The 19,424-nt window shown below is 43.1% G+C and overlaps 1 protein-coding gene across 1 annotated transcript in view; it reads right to left on the reverse strand.

Moving 5' to 3' along the window:
* The window catches only part of LOC122562360 (syntaxin-binding protein 4-like), a 45,672-nt gene extending 30,590 nt beyond the window's left edge, over nucleotides 1-15,082 (reverse strand). Inside the window, exons 1-4 of the mRNA XM_043715236.1 lie at nucleotides 15,016-15,082; nucleotides 14,751-14,847; nucleotides 10,631-10,755; nucleotides 6,445-6,534 (exon numbers count right to left, since the gene is read on the reverse strand). Of these exons, the coding sequence (XP_043571171.1) occupies nucleotides 6,445-6,534; nucleotides 10,631-10,684 (144 nt within the window). The 5' untranslated portion in view covers nucleotides 10,685-10,755; nucleotides 14,751-14,847; nucleotides 15,016-15,082. The remainder of the gene's footprint in view (nucleotides 1-6,444; nucleotides 6,535-10,630; nucleotides 10,756-14,750; nucleotides 14,848-15,015) is intronic.
* Nucleotides 15,083-19,424: the final 4,342 nt, after the last annotated feature.

A 19,424-nucleotide genomic window follows, 5' to 3' on the forward strand; every position in this document is an offset into this window, starting at 1 on the left:
ACCATCCCTCCCGGCTACACCATCCCTCCCGGCTACACCATCCCTCCCGGCTACACCATCCCTCCCGGCTACACCATCCCTCCCGGCTACACCATCCCTCCCGGCTACACCATCCCTCCCGGCTACACCATCCCTCCCGGCTACACCATCCCTCCCGGCTACACCATCCCTCCCAGTTACACCATCCCTCCCGGCTACACCGTCCCTCCCGGCTACACCATCTCTCCCAGCTACACCATCCCTCCCGGCTACACCATCCCTCCCAGTTACACCATCCCTCCCGGCTTTACCATCCCTCCCGGCTACACCATCTCTCCCGGCTACAACATCCCTCCCGGCTACACCATCTCTCCCGGCTGTACCATCCCTCCCGGCTACACCATCCCTCCCGGCTACACCATCCCTCCTGGCTACACCATCCCTCCGGCTGTCCATTCCTTCCGGCTACACCATCCCTCCCGGCTGTACCATCCCTCCCGGCTACACCATCCCTCCCGGCTTTACCAGCCCTCCCGGCTGTACCATCCCTCCCGGCTACACCATCCCTCCCAGCTACACCATCCCTCCAACTCCTCAGCTACTGTCCTTCCCCCTTTCACATCTGCCACTTTAATCCCCCTCCCCAAAACAATGCACATTTCTTAAATACTACACCTCCCTCCTTTTCTTGAATGTGTCTTGTACTAATGAAACTATCATCCCTTCAACTAGATAACAGTATATACCCATATAAACACTGCCAATCATTCCTACACCTGTAATGGTACACTGCTACAATGAGATAATTAATATTTGGGTGGCATAGTGGCTCAGTGGTTAGCACTGCTGCCTCACAGCGGTGGCGACGTGAGTTCGATTCTAGCTTCGGGCGACTGTCTGTGCAGAGTTTGCGCATTCTCCCTGTGTCTGCGTGGGTTTCCTCCAGATGCTCTGGTTTCCTCCCACAGTCCAAAGATGTGCAGGTTAGGGTGGATTGGCCATGGGAAATGCAGGGTTACACGGATAAGGTAGGGGGTTGAGTCTGGGTGGGATGTTCTTCAGAGGGTTGGAGTGATGCAATGGGCTGAATGGCCCACCTCCATATTGTACCATTCTATAAACACTGATAAAGCCTGCAACTGTACCTACACCAATAGCTGTACACCCCTTTAATTGTCATCCCTACAACTCTCTGTACGAATATCTCAATCAGAGTTTGGTGCCAACTCAACAGTGGAATAGCCCAAACAAAACTCCTAACTGTTATAACAACTGCCTCAGTTTATATAAAATTTTCAGCCATGCCTTTGTCACCCTATTCCAATGTTACCCTGGTGCACCATCCATTTATAAACATCACCCTATCCAAAACCCTGCTGACCCTTACTAAGTTTCCTTCTCCCAATACCTTCCTGACCTACATTGGGTTTTGATCCTTCTGAATTAGGTTTTAAATTCTCATATCCTCACTTTTAAATTATTTCACATATTCTTCAGTCATCTAGGGGATGTGGGTTTCACTGGTGGGCTAGCATTTATTGACCCTTCCCTAACAATCCTTCATAAGGTGATGATGAGCTCCCTTCTTGAACTGCTGCAGTCCACTGCTGTGTGTTGACCCACGATGTTTTGAGGGAGGGAATTCCAGGATTTTGACCCAGCGACAGTGAAGGAACAGGGGATGTTTCCAAGTCAGGATGGGGAGTAGCTGGGAGAGGAACTTTCAGGTGGGGACATTCTCATGTCTCTGTTGTCCTTCTCCTTTTAGACAGCAGTGTTTTGGAAGGTGCTGTCTGAGGATCTTTGGTGAATTTCTGCAGTGCATCTGCAGTATACACTGCTGCTACTGAGCATTGGTGGTGGAGGGAGTAAATGTTTGTTGATGTGGTGCCAATCAAGTGGGCTGTTTTGTCCTGGATGGTGTCAAGCTTCTTGAGTGTTGTTGGAGTTGCACCGATCCAAGCAAGTGGGGAGTATTCCATCACAGTCTTACTTATTCCTTGTAGATGGTGGACAGGCTTTGGGGAGTCAGGAGGTGAGTAACTCGCTGCAGTATTCCTCACCTCCGACCTGCCCTTGCTGCCACTATTTATATGATGGGTCCAATTTCAATTTCTGTTCATGGTAACCTCAGGTTCTAAGTGGGGGAATTCAGTGATGAGACTGAATGTCAAGGGACAATGTTTAGATCCTCTCTTGGTGGAGTTGGTCATTGCCTGACAGTTGTGTGGTGTGAATGTTACTTGCAACTTGTCAGCTGAAATTTTGAAATTTTCCTTAATTTGATCATGGACTGTTTCAGTATGTGAGGAACCGTGAATAGTGCTGAACATTGTACAATCATCACAAACATTCCCCAATATCACCTACTGATGGAAGTAGGGTATTAATGAAAGATTTGAAGATAATTGAGCCCAGGACACTACTCTGAGGAACTCCTAAGAGATATTTAGATCATTGACCTCCAACAACCACAGCCATCGTTCTTTGTGCCAGCTATCACTCCAAGCAGGGAAGTGTTTGCCCAGTTCCCATAGATTCCAGTCTTGCCAGAGGTTCCTTGATGTAACACTTGGTCAAATGTGGCCCGGATGTTAAGGGGTATCAATTTACCTCATCTCTAGAATTCACTCTTTTGACCATGTTTGGCTGTAATGAGGTTAGGAGTGAATGGCCATGGTGGAAACCAAACTGTGTATCACTGAGCAGGTTATTGCTGAGCAAATGCCACTCAATAACACTACTGATGACACCTTCTAATACTTTACTGAGGGTTGAGAGTAGACTCATGGCGTGGTCATTGACTGGGTTGGTTTGTCCTCATTGTTTTGTGTACTGGACATACTTGGGCAATTCTGCACATTATTGGATAGATGCCATTGTTGTAGCTGTACTGGAACAGCTTGACTAGGGGAGCAGCAGGTTCTGGAGCACAAGTCTTCAGTACTATTGTGAGAATATTGTCAAAGCTCATAGCTTTGCAGTATCCAGTGCCTCCAACTGTTTCTTCATGTCACATGGAGTGACTGAATTGGTTCAAGACTGGCATCTGTGATGGTGGGGACCACTGGAGGAGGCTGAGATGGATCATCCACTTGGCACGTCTGGCTAAAGGTTGTAATAATAACTTCAACCTTATCTTTTGCACTGATGTACTGGGCTCTCTCATCATTGAGGTTGGGGATATTTGTGGAGCCCCCTCTTCCAGTGAGTTGTTTAATTATCCATACCATTCATAACTAGATGTGGCAGGACTGCAGAGCTCAGACCTGATTCATTGGTGGTGAGATCATTTACTTCTGTCTATTACTTGCTGCTTATGCTGTGTAGTATCTTAAACATTTAAGTATGTCTGTTGCTGCTCCTAGCATGCCCTCCTGCACTGTCCATTGAACCAGGGTTAATTTCCAGGCTTGATTGTAATGGTTGTGCGGGAGATATGCCAGGCCATGCAGCTGTGGATTGTGTTATTCTGGTGCGAATGGCCCACTGCACCTAATGGATACTTAGTCTTGAGCTGCTAGATCTGTTTGAGGTCTGTCCCATTTAGCATGGTGATAATGCCACACAACATGATAAGTGGTATCCTCACGTGAAGAAGATTATGCAGCAGTCACTCTTACTGATGCCATCGTGGACAAATACATCTGTGACAGGCCGATTGGTAAGGGTGAGGTCAAGTATGTTTTTCCCTCTTGTTGGTTCCTTCACCACCTGCTGCAGACCCAGTCTAGCAGTGATGTCCAGGAAATCTATCCCCTTCAAATAAGTGTCTAATTTTCTTTTGAAAATTGCTACTTAATCTGTTTCTACTGCCTTTTTCAACATGTCCTGCTACCTTCAAACCTTTGTTCTGCAAGCATCCTAATGGTCCTGCTCCTGTAGCCCTTTAAATTTGTATCCTTCAGTTTATGTTGTCTTTCCTCATTCTTTTTAACAAAACGCAGCCCATCTGGGTTGGTTTCTAATATCCCCAGTTTAACAAAGGCTATAAAATAAATGTGACCTTGTTAATGTCACCTACCTGGAAAGGCAGCTGACACTACCTTTAGGTAGTGAAGTTAGGTGAAAGGAATACCTCAGATGCATTAATACAGTGTTCACTCTGCTGCCTACAGAGGGCCCAACAGCTTCTCGCTGGGTTTGACTGGAGGAAGAGGAAAAGAAGGTGTTTTCTTCCATCCCATTCCCTTAATGTGATCCAAAACAGATTGGATTGGGAGTGAAATGAAGACTGATCCTGTGAGGTAGGGAGGGAGGGAGGGAGGGATCAAGTGTTTGGTGTTCTCTCCTTTCTATCAACATCAGTGCAGCGTAAACCCTGAAAACTGCAGTGCAGTACTCTCGCCCAAATGATCTGGGACAGATGGAATTTCCTGACTGATTCTGGCCCTCCAAATGCATCAGTGAGGGGTTCCAGCAGATTCTTAGTCTCAGCATTCAGCTCAACTTTAGAGAGAGAAAAGAAATGTTTTGCTTTACAATCCAGCCGCTCTCAGATCCTGGCTCAGTGACATATGGCTGGAAGCCCAGTTTGAAGCACACATCCCAGCAGTTGGTGGAGTCACTGTGACAGAGCTCCACACTCACTTCAGGCAATTGTAGTCTTCCAAGCACCCTCACCTACTGATGCTTCGAGTTCTTATTCACCAAAGCTGCAAATTCAAAATTCTCAACCTGTGTTCAAATCCCTCGATGTCCTCAATTCCCTTTTCTTCTCGGCAACTCATTCCAGCCCTACGATGCTCCCTCACTCTTGTGACTTTGCAATTCTGGCCTGTTGCAGTCTCCGATTGCCTTTATATCACCACTGGTGGCTGTGTCTTTGGTTGTCTGTGTTCTCACCTCCCTGGACCTCTCCACCTCTTTCCCTCTTATTTAAAATGCTCTTTAAAACATACCTCTTTGACCAAGCTTTTTGTCCCCGTCCTAATGCCTTCGTTAATGGTTCAATATAGTTTGAATTATTTTGTCTCATTATACTTCTGCGAAGTGCCTTGGAATGATTTTAATGATTTTAAAGACACTACATAAATAAAGATTGTTGTTGTATAGGGCTGAATCTCTAATTGGTAATTAAATCACTAAGTCCCTCTTCGGGACTCCAGACACATTACCTCAGACCGGAGATTCCAACCAGTTCAATTCCTTTTAAAAATTGGAATAATTAACGTGAACACAAAGGTGGCTGAAAAAATGGCCACCTTTGCATGCACACACAAGATCAGTGTTGTCAGTTTACTGACAACAGACATCCCTCAGCCTGAATGAATCTATCTATCTGCACAAATATCATGAATCAGACCGATCTGGGCACTCTGGAAACAGTCAGTCTCACAGCCTAGGATATTGCTCTTAGATGAATTCATACCATCCAGGTCTCTTCTGAAAAGAGCATTCTGGATCACTTTTAAACAACAAGAGTTCTTCATTTGAACATTCATGAAAAGAGAAGTCAGTACCATCAGGAATTAAGAAGGAGGAATTATGACTCTGGATGTAATAATGGAGAGGATTAATGATGCTACACGTATGGTTTTTCAAACAGCTTGTGACCGTGTGCTACATATTAGATGTGCTAACACAATTAAACCCAGAAGAGTAAAGGAAGCACAAAACTGGCTAAGGGACAGATTAATGGAAGTTGTTTTCAGACTGAAGGGGAGTATGCAGTAGTGGCCCCTCAGGGGTGAGTGTTACAATCACTGCTGTTTTGATACATAATAATGTCTTGGATTTGGATATGCAGCTTATGATAAACTTTAAAGACTCTGCTTAAGCATCAGAACGCAATTCTGGTGAAACTTACAGGAGGAATGTCAAAGTGTTGGAGACAGTGCAGAAAGAATGCTATCGGGCACTTCAGTTACATGGAAAGAATGGAGAAGCTGGGGGTTGTTGTTCTTAGAGTTGCGAAGGGGTTAAGGTTTGCTAGAGGATATGGATAATAATGGAACGGTGTAGGTTAGATGGGCATCAGATTAATTTCACAAGCCGGCACAACATCGAGGGCCTGCACTGCGCTGTAACTTTCTATGTTCTGTATCAGGAGACATTGCTTACAGTGACAGAAGGAGTAGTAGCAGAGAACACAAAACTAACTGAGAAACAACAAGAGCTGACAACACTTTTTATTTGGACCAAATTCTTATGTTCTGGAATTCATTGCCTGAAAGAAAAGTGGAAGCAGATTTCAAAATGGAATCACAAAAGAAAAGAATTCTTACAGCTTTGGGCTGGAAGCAGAGGAGTGGGGCTAAGTAGGAAATTTCTACAAGGAGACTGCAGTGTCATGATGGATGGTGCGGCCTCCTGTGCTAACTGATTCAAGGAATCCACATCAATGGACCACATTTCTAAGTAAAAACAAACTTTTTAAAATGAATCATAATTTGTGATGTGTGAATTTTTTAAACATGCAGGAGGACAAAATCATTATCCCAGGCAGCAGTAACCTTCCCTCACCTTCACTTTCTTTAGCTCTTTTAATGCCTCATTCCTTTCTTGGGTGACTCTTTCCAAATCTTCTGTATCCACTGAACTGGACGATGTAATCTGTAAAATTCATGAGGTATTCAGTATAAAGAGTGGGGGGCTTTTTACAGCACAGCACGTAACGCAATTTAATATTTTAATTCTGTTGATAAGGTAACTCAATGAGAGCAGCAAAAGTAGGAAAGTGGGTTAAGTAGATACTGGTTCCTCAATCTGGGCCATTCTCTTCCATCTGTTTGGGGTCAGCATACCTTTCAGAATGGCATTGTGTCATCTCAAAACAACTCCTATTTGGACACATAACTGTTATTGTATTGTTGATTGTCTGCCGAGCCATCGGTTGATGTAAAGAATGTAAAGGAGCCAATTGTGAAGTTGACAAATGCCTATTCCCAGGCTCTGGTTAAAGTTCACACTGAGGAGGATTCAAGGAGTTAGGTAGGGAGCTAATAGATCAAATCATGTGATCTGCGATCACAAATAAGATAGGCCCCTGACAGAATGAGGCGGGTTAAACAGTAATGGGGAGCCAGGATATGGCAAAGGAGTTGAACAAATAGTTTGCATCAGTCTTCACAGTTGAAGACACCAATAGCATTCCAAAATTATTACAAAATCAAGGGGCAAAGGAGGAGACAAAATAAAATAAATAAAATAACTGTGACTAGAGAAGGAAATGCTGGAAACAGAAAGGACTAAAGACTGATACATTTGCTGAACCTGATGGTTGGAATTCTACGATAGTAATGGAAGGAGCTCCAGAGATAGTGGATGCATAGTAATAACCTTCCAGGAATGCTTAGGTTCTGGAAAAGTCCCACAGGATTAGAAAACTGCTATTGTAACACCTTTATTTCAAAGGTGAAAGAGACAAAAAGATGGTAAGTATAGGCAAGCTAGCTTAACAGCCACAAATAGGAAAATGTCAGTCTATTTGGACTTCCAGATACAGGTTACCACATGGCAGGCTGGTTAGTAGATTAGAAATGTTTGGGATTGATGAGACCTTGGCAGTATAAATTAGTTGTTAGTTAAAAGATAGAAAACAGAGGGCAGGTATAGATTAGTGTTTCTCAGACTGGAGAGGAATTGAAAGTGGTGTTCACAGGGATTCATATTGGGACTGTTGCTTTTTCCAATTAATATAAATGGTATGGAGATGGGTATTGAGGACAAAATCTCCACATTTGCAGATGATACAATGCTGGGAGACTCGTGAATTGTGAGGGTGACACTGAGCAAACTCAGAGGGACATTGGCAAGTTAGCCAAATGGACGGATACCTGGCAGATGAATTTCAATGCAGAGAAATGTGAGAAAATGTATTTCCGTATAAGAAGCATGGATAAAGAATACAAGATCAATGATATATCTTTGAGGGGAGTATAGGAGCAGAAGGTCCTTGGGGTTGACATGCATAATTCTCTGAAGATGGCCAGACAAGTTGAAACAATTGTTAAGAAGGCTGATACTATCCTTGGGTTTAAAAATAGAGGCTTAGAGTACAAAAGCAAGGAAATGATGCTCCACTTCTACAAATCATTGGTCAGCCCACATTTGGAGTATTGTGTTCCGTTCTGAGTACCTTATTTAAGAAAGGATGTTAAAGCCTTGGAGACAGTGCAAAGAAGATTTACTAGAATTATACCAGGAATGAGGGATTTTAGATTCAAGGGAAGATTAGAGAAATTGAGCTCCTCCTTGTAGCAGAAAAGATTAAGAGGTGACCTCATTGACAGCGTAAAGAGGGATAATATTGTCAGTAACTAGGGGTCAAAATTTCAAGATTGTCAACAAAAGACACTAGGAGTGAGATGAAGAGAAACTTCTATACTCAGACAGTTGTTAGGATTTGGAATGTACTACCTGGGAGAGTGGTGGAGGCGGGTTCCAAAAGAGAATTGTATATATATTTGAAAGTGATGAATGTAGATAGCTGCGGAGAGAGGGATGGAGAATGGGACTAGCTGATGGCCTGTTTTGGGAGTTGATACAGATATGATGGGTCACATGGCTTCCTTCTCTAGGGTAAAATTCTATGATTATAACAGATAATAGTAGCAGAGCATTTAGAAACACAAAAAATGATCAAGCAGAGTCATCATCACTTCATGAAGGGGAAATCATGTCTAATAAATGTAAATTCTTTGAGGAGGTGACAAGCAGAATTGAAGGGAAGCAGCAGATATGGTATATTTGGATTTTCAGAAGGTTTTTGGTAAGATACCACACATTAGGCTACATAATAAGATATAATTCCATGGAGGTATTAAACTGGCATGGACAGAGGCTTCGAGACAGAGAGAGGGGATAAAGAGGACATTTTTCAGAATGGAAACCTTTAACTAGTGGTGTGCCACAGAGATCAGTACTAGGGTCTCGATTATTTGCAATATTGATTAATTACTTGAATGAGGAAAGTAAATGTATTATTGTTAACTTTGCAAAAGGCACTAAAATAGGTGGGAAAAAGTGGTGAGGATAACACAAGGAGTCTGCACAGGGATATAGACTGGTTAATCAAATAGGCAAAAACCTGGTCATTGGAATATAATGTGGGAACATGTGAGGAATAATAGTAGAGCTCAATATGATTTAAATGAGAAAGGCTACAGCCCAGGTGTCTGTGCATAAATCATCAAAGCTGGCATCCACTTTTAGCAGATAATAGGGAAGGCATATGGAATGTTGTCCTTCATTTCAAGGCAAATGGGGTATAATAGGGAGGTGTTACTAAAGCTATACAAGGTACTAGTCAGAGCACAGGTGGAATACTTGGTCCCCTTATCGAAGGGAAACTTTACTGGCATTGAACACAGTCCAGAGGAAGTTCACTAGGTTGATCCCGGGTATGGAGGAACTGTCTTACGAGGAGAGGTTGAGTAGGTTGGATCTGTACTCAACGGACTTGTGAAGAATGAGAGGCAACTTTATTGAAACATACAAGATTTTTAGCAGGTTTGATAGAGTTGGTGTAGAAGGGTTGTTTCCTCTTGAAAGAGAGTATAGGACCAGACAGCAAAGTCTTAGAGTAAGGGATTGTCCAATTAAGACTGAGGATGAACTTCTTCTCTCGGAGGGGAATGAATCTGTGAAATTCTTTACCGCAAAGCGCTGTGAAGGCTAGTTCATTAAGCAGATTTAAAGCTGAGATAGACAGACTTTTAATCAGCAAGGTTATCAAAGATCCTGGGGAAAGAGCAGGGAAGTGGAATTGAAAGTTATCACAACAGCCATGATCTCATTGAGTGGCAGAGCAAATTTGATGGGATGAATGGCCTATGATTATGACCCTGAGGTTTTACAAAGCAATACTCCGAAATATCCTATAGGTTGGAATTTAATTGAGGAACTTGAAGGATTTATATGCAGAATTACAGATACTTGGGAGTGAGTTACAGGCTAGAGTTGAATCAAGAGATTTGCAAGATTTTTATACATAGAAATAACAGAAACCAGAAAGTGATGTGGATTCCGTTTTAGGGTTTTATATACAGAATAAACAGATACTCAGGACTGATTTAAAGATTCAAATCTAATTGAGGTGCTTGGGTTAATTATATATTGAATATAAGAGGTGAGTTACAGATTAGAATCTGATCAACTGGGTTCAGTACTATTACACGTAAAATAACACATACATGAGTGAGTTACAGACAAATCTAAGCAAAAGGTTTGGGGTGGTTTATGTTGAATTACTGATTCCTTGGAAGTGAATTACATCTAATTTAGAATGCAGGGGATGTTACATACAGAACAAAAGATATGTGAGAAAGAGTTACATGCTTGAATCTAATTGAGGGATTAGGATGATTTATGTATAGAATAACAGATATCCAGGAGTGAGGTGCAGACTGGAATCCAATTGAGGGGTTCAGGATGGTTTATATATAGAATAATCAGATACCTGGGAGTGAGGTACAGACTAGAATTTAAGCAAGAGATATGGGGTTTTTTAGCCTCTGGAAATATGGAGATGCAGGAGCGAGTTACAACCTGGAATCTAATTGAGGGGTTCAGAGATGTTTATATATAGAACATACATCCGTAAATGAGTGACAGACTGGAATCTGATAGAGGGTTCAGGGGGGTTGAAATATAGAATAACAAACACTCAGGGGTGAATTACAATCTGTTTGGCCAGTATGAATCTCACCTGTGTGGAATGGGTTGTCTCAGTCAGGGTGGCCTCTTCACTGGAAGCAAACATGCTGGCTCCTGCTCCTGCTGCAGTCTCACCAAGCTGCAATCGGAACAAGTCTCTGGCAGCCTGGACAAAGTCTGGGTGGTAGTCGTTGCATGGGGGTGAAATGGTAACACATCAGCAGAGGTTTGTGAACAGAACATAAGTTGAGTGAATTTTGCTGGATAAATGATGGAGTGTTAATGATGCACATAGTTATCAGTGTGCCAGTAAACCACCTGGGATTAAGGGATAACCTGCATGAATGTGATTCTGAGAACCTGTTGGATTTACACATTGATTATTCATTAAGCTCCATCACAAAATTTCCAAGCTTATCATTAATTTTGTAAGTATTGTTTGAACATTAACACAATGTCAAATGTCTCTTTGGCCCAAAGTGAACTACTTAAATAGCGGCATCTGATTCCTTCAGGAAATGAATTGTTAAGAGATTTTAAAGATATCAGCTTTGCAGGTTTTTTCCTTATCTTTCCTTTTTACTGTTTTTCACCCTTTTAATCCAATCATACCTTTCCGCTGTCTATTTCTTTCTGTATCTGATCTGACTCTAATTAATTCTACTGCAGTCTTAGTCAATACTCTTTCATTTTTATTCCTTAAATCTTAGTGATTAAAGTGACAGACCATTGGGCCTGCAGTTCACTGAGGTCACTGACTCCCTGCTGTTCTTGCTGTGCTATTAATATCTTACACTCTCAAGCTGAAAGGTGCAGAAAATATTCAAAAACAGCTTCCCCTCCAACAAGATTTGGTCCATTACATCTCTTTAATTTTTCTCCTCCTCTCTTGAAGGTGTGGATTCAGGCTGGAGGTTCTGCAGTGGGCTAACACTGCTGTAGCCACTATTAAACGTGCACCTTGACCATAGGCAGCAATGAAAAATGAACAGTCAAGTACAGAAGCACAGCACTTCACTGCTGATCCCAACGTTTGTGATATTTGCATCCGTTTTGGATACCGATCGGTATTCCTGACCCATCCCCCAAGTCCCTAAGTAAGCAGCGTGACAGAGATCGCGGCTATCCACAGGCTGCCATTCTTTTAAACCAATATTGGTTTGAGCCACCCTCAGTGATGAAGAAAGTTATGCAGCATCTTACTGATCTTATTGATGACTGATATCCTGTCATTAATGTTTCTTGATGAAGAGCTTTTGCCCAAAACATTGATTTTCCTGCTCCTTGGGTGCTGCCTGACCTTTTGTGCTTTTCCAACACCACACTCTTGACTCTATTCTCCAGTATCTGCAGTCCTCACTTTCACCTACTCAATTTATAAACACACTGCCTTACACCTCTTGACTAAATCTCACCTACTCTGCCACAGATAACAGTTGATATGGATGGCAGAAGACAGCTGTTTGGTCTGTTGTGCTGATGCCAACATTGAGGGTGTACTTTTCCATTTTTGAGACGGAGTGTGGGGCCGAGCAGTGATAAAACCTCCTTCCCCAGAGCTGCTATACTCTGACCTATTGTGTGCCAATAGCTTCATGAAGAGCTGGCAGGCAGAGCTTTTCCTTTAGATTAGACTCCCTGCAGCGTGGAAACAGGCCCTTCAGCCCCACAAATCCACACCGACCCTCCAAAGAGTAACCCACCCAGACCCATTTCCCTCTGACTAATGCAGCTAACACTATGGGCAATTTAGAATGGCCAATTCACCTGACCTGCACATCTTTGGACTCGTGGGAGGAAGTCGGAGCACCCGGAGGAAACCCACGCAGACACGGGGAGAACGTGCAAACTCCTCACAGACAGTCACCCAAGGTTAGAATCGAGCCTGGGACCCTGGTGCTGTAAGGCAGCAGTGCTAATCACTGAGCACTGTGCCACCCCAGCTGAGGTGAGATAGCACAGATCCCAACATTGCCATGCTGAGTCACCACACCCCGCTGGTCATCCACAGGAACATAGTCAGCATTCACACCTGCCTGGGAGGTGATGAACTGAGACCCTTAACTGACCATTAATTGTCCACTGAATGACCTTAATTGGTGAGAGATGAAGTCACTCCATGAAGGCCGGTATCCCATCACCAAGTCACCCTTCATTTATACTGACCCAGCTAGCTGAGAGCCAACTCCTAGAGTGAGCAGAACCTCTGACGCTCCTGTTTCTCTCTGTCAGCCAGGTCTCCCTGATTGGACCAGGTTAGCAGCCCCCATCAGGGAACTCATACTCTACGAGACCCACCTGGCTGACATCGTTCCAATCACTACAGCAGGGTGAGAAAGTCCCAAATGAAACTTTTCTCGCAGAATGTATTTATTGAGTTGGTGAGCAGGGGTGAGTTTCTGAGCAGTAACTCATCCAATTATTTTTCCTTCTTCCTGACTTTCTCACCATGTCCAGGGAGGGGATAATTCTGCCCAGTGAAGAACTTACTCACTTAGTTTTACTTTCCTGCTCTTTACCATAGCCTTGTAATTTTTTTTCCTCTTCAAATATTTATCTGATACTTTTTTGAAGGTTTGTTTTGAGTCTGCTTCCTGGCATACGAAGAAGGTATTTAATAATACATGTCCTTGGTATCTTCTGTTGGTTAGTCTAACAAGTACCCCTCAAAACAAACACAGAAGGTAAGATGTGACTGTATGATTTCATTTAAAAAATCCATGACAATAAAAAAGAACCTCAAAAAATCAAAAGTTAGCCCACAAAACAATCTCAATAACAGCGTTAAAAAAAGACTCTAACCCCTTATCTGTTCTAGGGACAACCATTCCAGTTTTTCTGGTCCCTCTATAGAACTGAAATTGCACTTACTACTTTCTCTTTACAATTATTCTAATTCCCTGATCCTTCATTCGGGTGACTGGATTAAAACTGAAAGATCTGTCCTGTGATGTGTCAGTGTTGTATAGTAATAAACACTCCCCCACTGTTCATTTCCCAGTTCAACTCTGCTGCAGTACACCACATGCTGAGGTGATCTCATTCAGGAGGAAGAGAGTGTTGCAGTCACAGATTTCACTCTCAGTCCTGTGATGTGTGTCTTCAGCAGCTCATTAGAAATAATGGGCCTCCCTTATGAATTTTTTCAATTGCAATAAAGTGCGGAGGATGTGAACTCTTCAAATTTCAATCAGTCATCGTTGTGCGTTTTTCATTCTGTGGCTGTCAGCCATGTGGAGTAGAGAGGGGGAGAATAGGAGGCTCCTATTGTAGCTGAAGGAGGAAGGTTGTTGCCTTATCACCTAGAAGGTGCCTGGCGTCTGAGACTGTTTCCATAGCTTGTCTTCCACTGCTGTATCACGCCTGCACAGCAAGCAAGTGACGATCGAAATTGGAAATTCTGATTTGTTTTCAAGCTTTGAGTTCTGGTGCAACTATTCCTGTTTCAAAACGCCTCAACTTAAAAAATCCAGAATCTGGTTTCCAGCATCTGCAGTCATTGTTTTTACCTCTTAAAAAATGCTCATCCTTGTTTCTGTATTCCTCCACAATCCTATCTCTGTCACACCTACAACCTTCTGAGCTGACAGTGCTCCTTCAATCCTGGCCTCTAGGGTATCTCCAATTGGCACTGTTCCCATTGGCGTGCGTACCTTTAGCTGTCTGAGACTCAAGCTCTTGAATTCTCTCTCTACATTTTTCCACCTCTCATTATGTCTTTAAGATGTTCCTTAACACCTACCAATTTGATGAAGTGCTGACCATCTGTCTGAATTGTCTTACGTGACTGACATTCTTTGTTTGAGAATGCTCCTGAGAAAGCCGAGGGTTGTTTTACTACATTAAAGGTGCTACATAAATACAAGTTGCTGTTGTTGGTGTAAAGACTCCCCCTCTTGGCAGCGGGGTCAGCAAGGAGCGAGTCCTGTTTTTCTACTATGTGGGAGGGAGTGGGAAGTGGTCAACATCAGGTCAGACTCTGCTCTCTGCCGTGCCACCCTACTCCCCCAGTAAAGTAAGGGGAAACAGATTGGAGAGTGGGCTCATTGTCTGACCACAGATAACTGGTGGGAGGGAGGGGGATGGAGGGTTGAAATGCCCTGCAGAAGGAGAACTAGAGGCAAAGAGATGGAGAATTACAGGCAGGGGACTTAATCAAGAGGAACACTGACCTCCATAGGCCACTGTTCCCTTGGAGTCCACTTGAAGCTGCTGCCGGAGGCTTTGTTGCTGCTCCTCAGTTGGTTCGATGCCAAGATATCCGAGTGCCTGGAAACGAAAGGTGAACAGATCAGATTCCAAACTTGGAAACTCTGAGTTACACTCAACAAGTCTCGGATTCCTTGTAATTGACTTTACAAGCACAACATCCCCTCTTCACCAGTACCCACCCCAAAACTGGCATACACACACACACGCACACATACATAAACACACCAGTCTGCTCGTAGCTGATTGAGACAGTAGAGAGAATGCAGAGCTTTCTCTGGGCCCACTAGCAAATGGTGAGTACCCCCTCTAAGTTATTTGGGAACTATGCAGTCACACACAAATGTCCAGATGACCAGAGACAGACCTGATCTCAGGTCATAGATTTCCTACCTTCCTGTTATTGCCAAGAATTCTGTGAATGAGGGGTGTGTCTCAGTCTGAAGAAATTAAAAGGAATTTTTACTTTCAAGACTGATATAATGTAGTGAATAATAATAGATGACAAATGTAATGGCTAGCCACATAAATTCAGTGATAATTCTCTCCCATGAGCTCAGCTAAAAGCTCAAAATCACTGAGTGATGTTTCTGTAATATCAGACCATTTTTCTATTCATTCATGGAATGAGGGGGTCACTGGCCAAGCCAGCATTTATTGCCTATCCCTAATTACCCAGAGGGCACTAAGAGTCAACCACATTGCTGACAGTCTGGGTCACATGTGGGCCAGACCAGGTAAGGATGGCAATGTCCTTCACTAATGGACATTAGTGAACCAGATGGGTTTTTCCTGGCAATCAACAATGGATTCATGGTCATCATCAGGCTCTTAATTCCAGATATTGTATTGAATTCAAAGTCCACTGTCTGCCCTGGCTGAGTCTGAACCTGGGCCCCCAGAACATTGGAATAATAGTCCAGTGATTGTCCCACTAGGCTGTTACCTCCCCTATCTATTACCCTGCAAGATGCACTGCAGAAATTCATTCAGGCTCCTTAGACAACTGCTTCCACACCTACGACCACTTCCATCTAGAAGGACAAGGGCAGAAAATACATGGAAACACCACCACCTTCAAGTTCCTCTCCAAGCCATTCCCTGTCCTAACTTGGAAATATATTGCTGTTGCTTCACAGATTTTGGGTCAAAATCCTGGAATTCCCTTCCTAAGGACATTGTGGGTCTACCTGCAATACATGGACTGCAGCGGTTCAAGAAGGCAGCTCCCCCCCACCTTCTCAAGGGGCAATAAATGCTGGTGCAGCCAGCAATGCCCATGTTCCAACAGTGAATAGCTTAAAAAACACAAAGTGAGATTCATTGTTGTTTTTGCCTTGAAAATTAACGACAAAAAATTGAGTGTTATTGTTCATCTTTCAGAACAAGATAATATTCAAAGCTGGTATGAAAACACCAGCAGATCAAAAATATTGGATCCAAAAATATTCTTCTCTACCTGTAACTCCATACTAACCTCATGCTTGCTCAGTCTTGCTCTCCGTTCTTTTTCACGCCATTTTATTGAATACTGATGACAAGACTGTACATATTGGTGATGCTTTTCATCATGCACTCATCAGGAAAAATGCAAGAATGACAGACTTTTTCAGCACCACGCTTTATCAACTCTGACTTCTCTAGCATCTGCAGTCCTCCCTATCACCAAAAATGCCAGACTTCAAACCATCACCACAACTTATATTACAGGTGAAAAACCCAATACTGAACAGCTAAGGTGGGATGCTGGGATGGGCAGCTGAGTGCCAACTGCAGCAAATGTACAAGATCAGAGCCAAAATTATATAAGGAAAGGATGTACAACAGCTACTGAAACACTGCTGGGTGGAAGCACAGCTGATGGATCCAGGATCAGAGAATCGCTACAGTGCAGAAGCAGGCCATTCAGCTTATTGAGTCCATACCGACCCTCCAAAGAGCAGCCCACCCAGACACATCCCCTTATCCCATCTCTGTAACCCACGTTTGCTATGGCCAATTCACCTAACCTGCAAATCTTTGGACTGTGGGAGGAAACCCATGTGAACACAGGGAAAATGTGCAAACTCCACACAGTCGCCTGAGGGTGGAATTGAACCCAGGTCCCTGGCACTGAGAGGCAGTAGTGCTAACCACTGAGCCACCATGCTGCCATGGATAGGAAGCTTGTGTTCTTGGGCAGTGCCTCAAGACTCTATGACAATGCATATGGAATAGTGGGACAATGCAAAGTTGATCAAACAGGATGACACCAGAGCCAAAGGGATTAAATAGTAAGTAATGGTGAGATAGACTGGTCTTACACTCCTTCAAGTATCAAAGATTAATGAGGTTGCAGTGTAAAACCAGGAGAGATCTCCACAGAATGTCAAGACCACAACATGCAAATGTAATGTCATGATTTCATCATGGGATTAAAATGAAAAGAGCACCAAAATTGTATCATTATGTAGAATCTATTAAACAACTCTCAGGGTGAGACTTAAAGAAATCATTCCATCAGTATTTATTCACACATTACATGCTCTGATGGCCTTCCCTCATACACTATTATATGTACTCTGTGTGTATAAATGTATGCAAGCATATTTGTAATGCACTAAAATGCCCCTGGGTGCTTCACTGAAGTATAACAATACAAAATACAACACTGATAAGAAGATATTAGCTCAAATAACCAAATGATTGGTCAAAAAGTAGGTTTTTAAGGGACATTTTAAAGGAGGAGGGTGAGGTAGAGAGATGGAGAAGTGTGGAGAGAGACTTCCTGACCTTGGGGACAGGCAACTGAAGTCACAGCCGCTAATGGCGTAATGATTATAATTGGAGCTGAGTGAAAGGCCAGAATTACAGGAACACAGACATATCAGAAGGTTTTCTAGTCAGAGGAGACTGAAGAGATAACAAAGCCTGGCAGGTATTTGGCAACAAGAACAAGAATTTCAAAATCGAGGCCTGGAATGTTTTATGTTTACCTGAAAAGGTGGATGGGGCCTTGGTTTGACATATCATTTAAAAAACTTCTTGCAGCTTTGCTACTGGATAATATGTGCACTTTCCAGGCCACCCTCTCCAACAGTGTCTATACAGCAGCAATACTCTGTGGTACCTCAGCTGAGTTGGGTACAGTCCAACCTCAACTGATCTTCCAAAAACAGGATCCATGTGCATTTTCTATTAAGGATCCATTTTCCTTCTCAGCTGGACATATTCCCTGGTCACTATTTAAACAGGGCATTCTACTAAGTGTCTTGCTCAGTTTTTATCCCTTAACCAATATCACTAAAATAGGTAATATGATCAGTTTCTTCGTTACTATTTGAGGGAGCTTGCTGTGTGCAAGTTGACTGCTGCATTTCCTACAGCACAATAGCGACTACAAATCAACGAGTAGTTCATTAGTTGGTTCTGTGATGTGTACAGAGTATAAATTCATGTCTTTCTCTTTAATATGCACCCGCTCATTAGCTATAGAGGGAAGTAAAGCTGAAAGCTGTGTGGTGGGGAGAAACCACATGGAGTTGTATCAAAGTCTTCATGAAACATATCTTTTGCCTAGCTGATTGATTGCTGTGGTGGTGGTGTATTACAGTTCACTCTGTGAGTCTGAGTTGTTGTGGCAATGTGTATATTGTAGTCCACAGCTATGGATAGAGGTGGCTGAAACTCCAGCAGTCCTTCCAATGCATGGCTGAATAGGAATCTCTCCAACTCTTACTGGCAGGTGTTGGAAGGACCTACCAGTTGATACACAATCCATTTGGCCACATTTGAACATATCTTCCTTGGTCATTTTGTCCTGGAGTGGGACTTGAACCTACAGCTTTTGACTCAGAGGCAAGGACACAACCTAATGAGTCATAAAGCTTTCTAATTGCTTGCTGTGTCAGTATATTCACTCTGTGGTTGGGGTGTACAAGGACATCCAGATCCCTTGGAATGTCAACAGTCCCTAGTGTATCACCCTATAAAAATATTATTTTTCTCAATTAAACTGATCACTCCACATTTCTCTAGATTGTATTCCATTTGCCACAACCTTGCTCACTCATTTAACAGAGCATCCAGAAGCATGGGGCGATGGGGATGGAGGGAACTGACCAAAGGAGCTGAGCAGTTCTCTGAGACAGGGAGGAAGACCTCACAGTGTAAACAGTACCTTGTTATCATTAATTTCCCTTTCTGTTTGTAATGACTTGGTGCCAGTGAAATACAGAACCCTTACTTCCTGATTTTTAGGCTTGCCGTGTTTTCATGGCTCATGTTACTTTAATGTAATTATAGGTGGCACAGAAACCCAACACGTTGCTTACCCGAGGTAAGATCAGAATGGTTGCCCTTGAAATCAGCATTTGAATTAGTGTAGCATAAAGGATTCCTAGCAAAACCAAACTCTATGAAAATTAGACAGAAAACTCTGCATTGTCATACCGAGGTGAAACGAGGGTGGTTGTGGGTTGTTGGAGGCAATAAGACCATCAGAAACAAGAACAGGAGTTGGCCATTCAGCCCCTTAAGTCTGCTCCACCAATAGGAACATTCCTCTCACCTATTTTCCTGTTCTCTGTGGGTAACTCTTGATTCCCCCAGTGATCAAGAACCTATCTATCTCAACTTTAAATATATACAAGGACTCT

The sequence above is a fragment of the Chiloscyllium plagiosum genome, chromosome 24 (genome assembly GCF_004010195.1).
Source record: "Chiloscyllium plagiosum isolate BGI_BamShark_2017 chromosome 24, ASM401019v2, whole genome shotgun sequence".
Classification (NCBI taxonomy): domain Eukaryota; kingdom Metazoa; phylum Chordata; class Chondrichthyes; order Orectolobiformes; family Hemiscylliidae; genus Chiloscyllium; species Chiloscyllium plagiosum.